Here is a 2,329-nt window from a genome sequence, read left to right as displayed (position 1 = left end):
TTACACTCTGTTTGTGAATTGTCAACAAAACTTCATTGAAGGTAAGACCTGTGGTTCGCCAAAAGTTTTGATTTCACCGTCAGATGGTGCAACTACAGCTACGAGGTACTAAGACTATTTATTTATTATTAGCAAGACAAATTAATGTTGGCTTGAAAACAGAATGGCATGGGCCAGGTTCAATAATTATATAATCTTGTAAGATTGTCTATGATTCCTTTTGATATAAGATAGCCCTAAAACAGTTGCCAGGTACTATAAGAGAAGTTTAGGGGGTCAGCTTTACAGGGATTTAGTTCTCTGTTGGCACCCTGTTTGCAGTCTGATCACCGGGGGGGAAGGTACTGTCATATATGGGCTATATAGGTATGTGCCGCTGTGAAAGGTATGGTTTTCAAGCAGTTTACTCTGGGGGAGGGTATATAAATCGGAGAGTTTGGGTCTAGAATAGGGTGTCATTTTTCAGGAAACTGATCAGTTGGTTAAGGATTTTATCTAGACTAGGGAAACAGCTACTCTAGGATAGGGAGGACTTGGGGAGTTTACTCTAGTATAGTGTAGCAAAATTTAGCTGAACTAGCTCTGGTATAGGTTAAGGGGTTCCAGGGTCCCAGTACCCCCCGGGGTCTGATCATTGTTCATTTACTGTCTAAAACTAATTTTTGATATTTGATTCAGTTAGACAACTATTACTTTACAGTCCGGTATTACAACTACAGCTGCAGCCACGAGACCTTCCATGGACACGGCGACTCCTCCAAACCAACGAACCTTGTTCTCATCCAGCTGTATCTTCCGTAACAAGTCACCTGTCTTAGTAAATATTGCGACCACAGGGTGACCCGTCTCTCGTTCATGACCAGCAACAACGACATGTTCTCCTGCCGGGTGACATGAAACTCGATAATAATAATCTGCTTCTATGTTGATGTCAAAATTAAAAAGTTCTTGTCCCTCAGTGTTGAAACAGCGGACGCAGGATTTGCCTCTGTCAACAACCATGACACGGTCGTTATGAGCGGCAGTGATATCTGTTGCATACATGAACATCCAGTCTCCCAAGCTACGAACAAATTTCCCATCAAGGTCATACACATCAACCACTGCACTATCAGATTTTCTCAACACCAGTACATGGCGGCTGCAAACTGCAAGCTTTCCCCAACCCTGGTCCCCTTTTCTCACGGCAAACTTGCGTTGCGGGTCAGCGGAGCCGTCTTGGAAGACCCAGACTTCCCGTTCATATTCATCACGTTGCTCAGCTCCAGATCTCTTCAGTCTGACCAGAACATACGTATTGTTTTCCACGTCAGCTGCAACATCGCGAATGTCTAACTGGATGGTGTCATCCGTTTGGAGGTAAAACCTATGGCAATAACTTCCACTGCTACTAAAAACTTTCACAGTCTTATCCCCGTTGTCCGCTATGAGGAACTCTCCCCTCGTATTTGTCGTTATACCCTGCGGAATTTTCAACTTGTGCTCCTCTTCACCCTCCTGACCAAATGACCATTGTATACAGCAGTGTTCCATGTCCACTTTACGTAGAGCTTTAGCAATTCTCCTATCACGAATCGGATCTACTTTTTCCTTCCCTGCATGAAGCAAGGACGACTCTAAAACTTCCCCACGGCTTGTTACCATCAGTGTTACATCATAGATGACCCGGTTCACTTGACAGACCGTTGAGATGACTTGTCGGCGTTCCTCTTTGCTAAGCGAGGCCCGCAAGCCTTTCTTGAGTTCAACGTTAAAACACGTCTGTACCGCTGACAAAGAGTGGAGCTCTTCGATTGACACCCTACAAGATGCTAACGCGTCTTCGGGGTTGTCAATCGTCTCTAGAACTGTAGCCATAACTCGATATTGCATGGCTAATAAGCGGTCAGACAGTTCCAAAGCTTGGTTAGCAAAGGCTTCGGTCGCTTTCCGACGAGCATCTTTAAATCTTTCTTTAGTATTGACAAGCGCCCTCGTGGCGGAATCATCCAGGCCTGTAAGCCTCAACTTTTCGATCTCTTTAACGAGGGAAACAGATGTGCCCGAACCTGCTGATTTATCTGGTACTTTTATAGCGCTGAACTCGATTCCTGACCTTGCTACTCTGTCAAAAACAACGAAAAGCGATTCTATTCCTTCCTTAAAAAAGCTAATGCTCGCTAGCAAATCTTTTCTTGCCAAACCATCCAACTTCAGCTTAACGTTGTCGATTTCGCGCATGATGACTCCACGGAATTTCTGATCTGTCACATCACCTTCCTTCAGTCTCTCTGCCGCTTTGTCTCTGCCTTTATTCACGAGCAAGCCGATAGTGGATTTGAATACTGCG

The 2,329-nt window shown here is 44.7% G+C and overlaps 1 protein-coding gene across 1 annotated transcript in view; it reads right to left on the bottom strand.

Moving 5' to 3' along the window:
• Positions 1-598: 598 nt before the first annotated feature.
• The window catches only part of LOC140929646 (uncharacterized), a 1,776-nt gene continuing 45 nt past the window's right edge, over positions 599-2,329 (bottom strand). The window contains exon 1 of the mRNA XM_073379386.1: positions 599-2,329. This exon is cut by the window's right edge and continues 45 nt beyond it. Coding sequence (XP_073235487.1) covers positions 679-2,329 — 1,651 coding nt within the window. The 3' untranslated portion in view covers positions 599-678.

Source organism: Porites lutea, chromosome 3 (assembly GCF_958299795.1).
Source record: "Porites lutea chromosome 3, jaPorLute2.1, whole genome shotgun sequence".
Classification (NCBI taxonomy): Eukaryota; Metazoa; Cnidaria; class Anthozoa; order Scleractinia; family Poritidae; genus Porites; species Porites lutea.
Note: the sequence above shows the minus strand (reverse complement) of the source record. Positions and strands in the feature narration are given on the sequence as shown.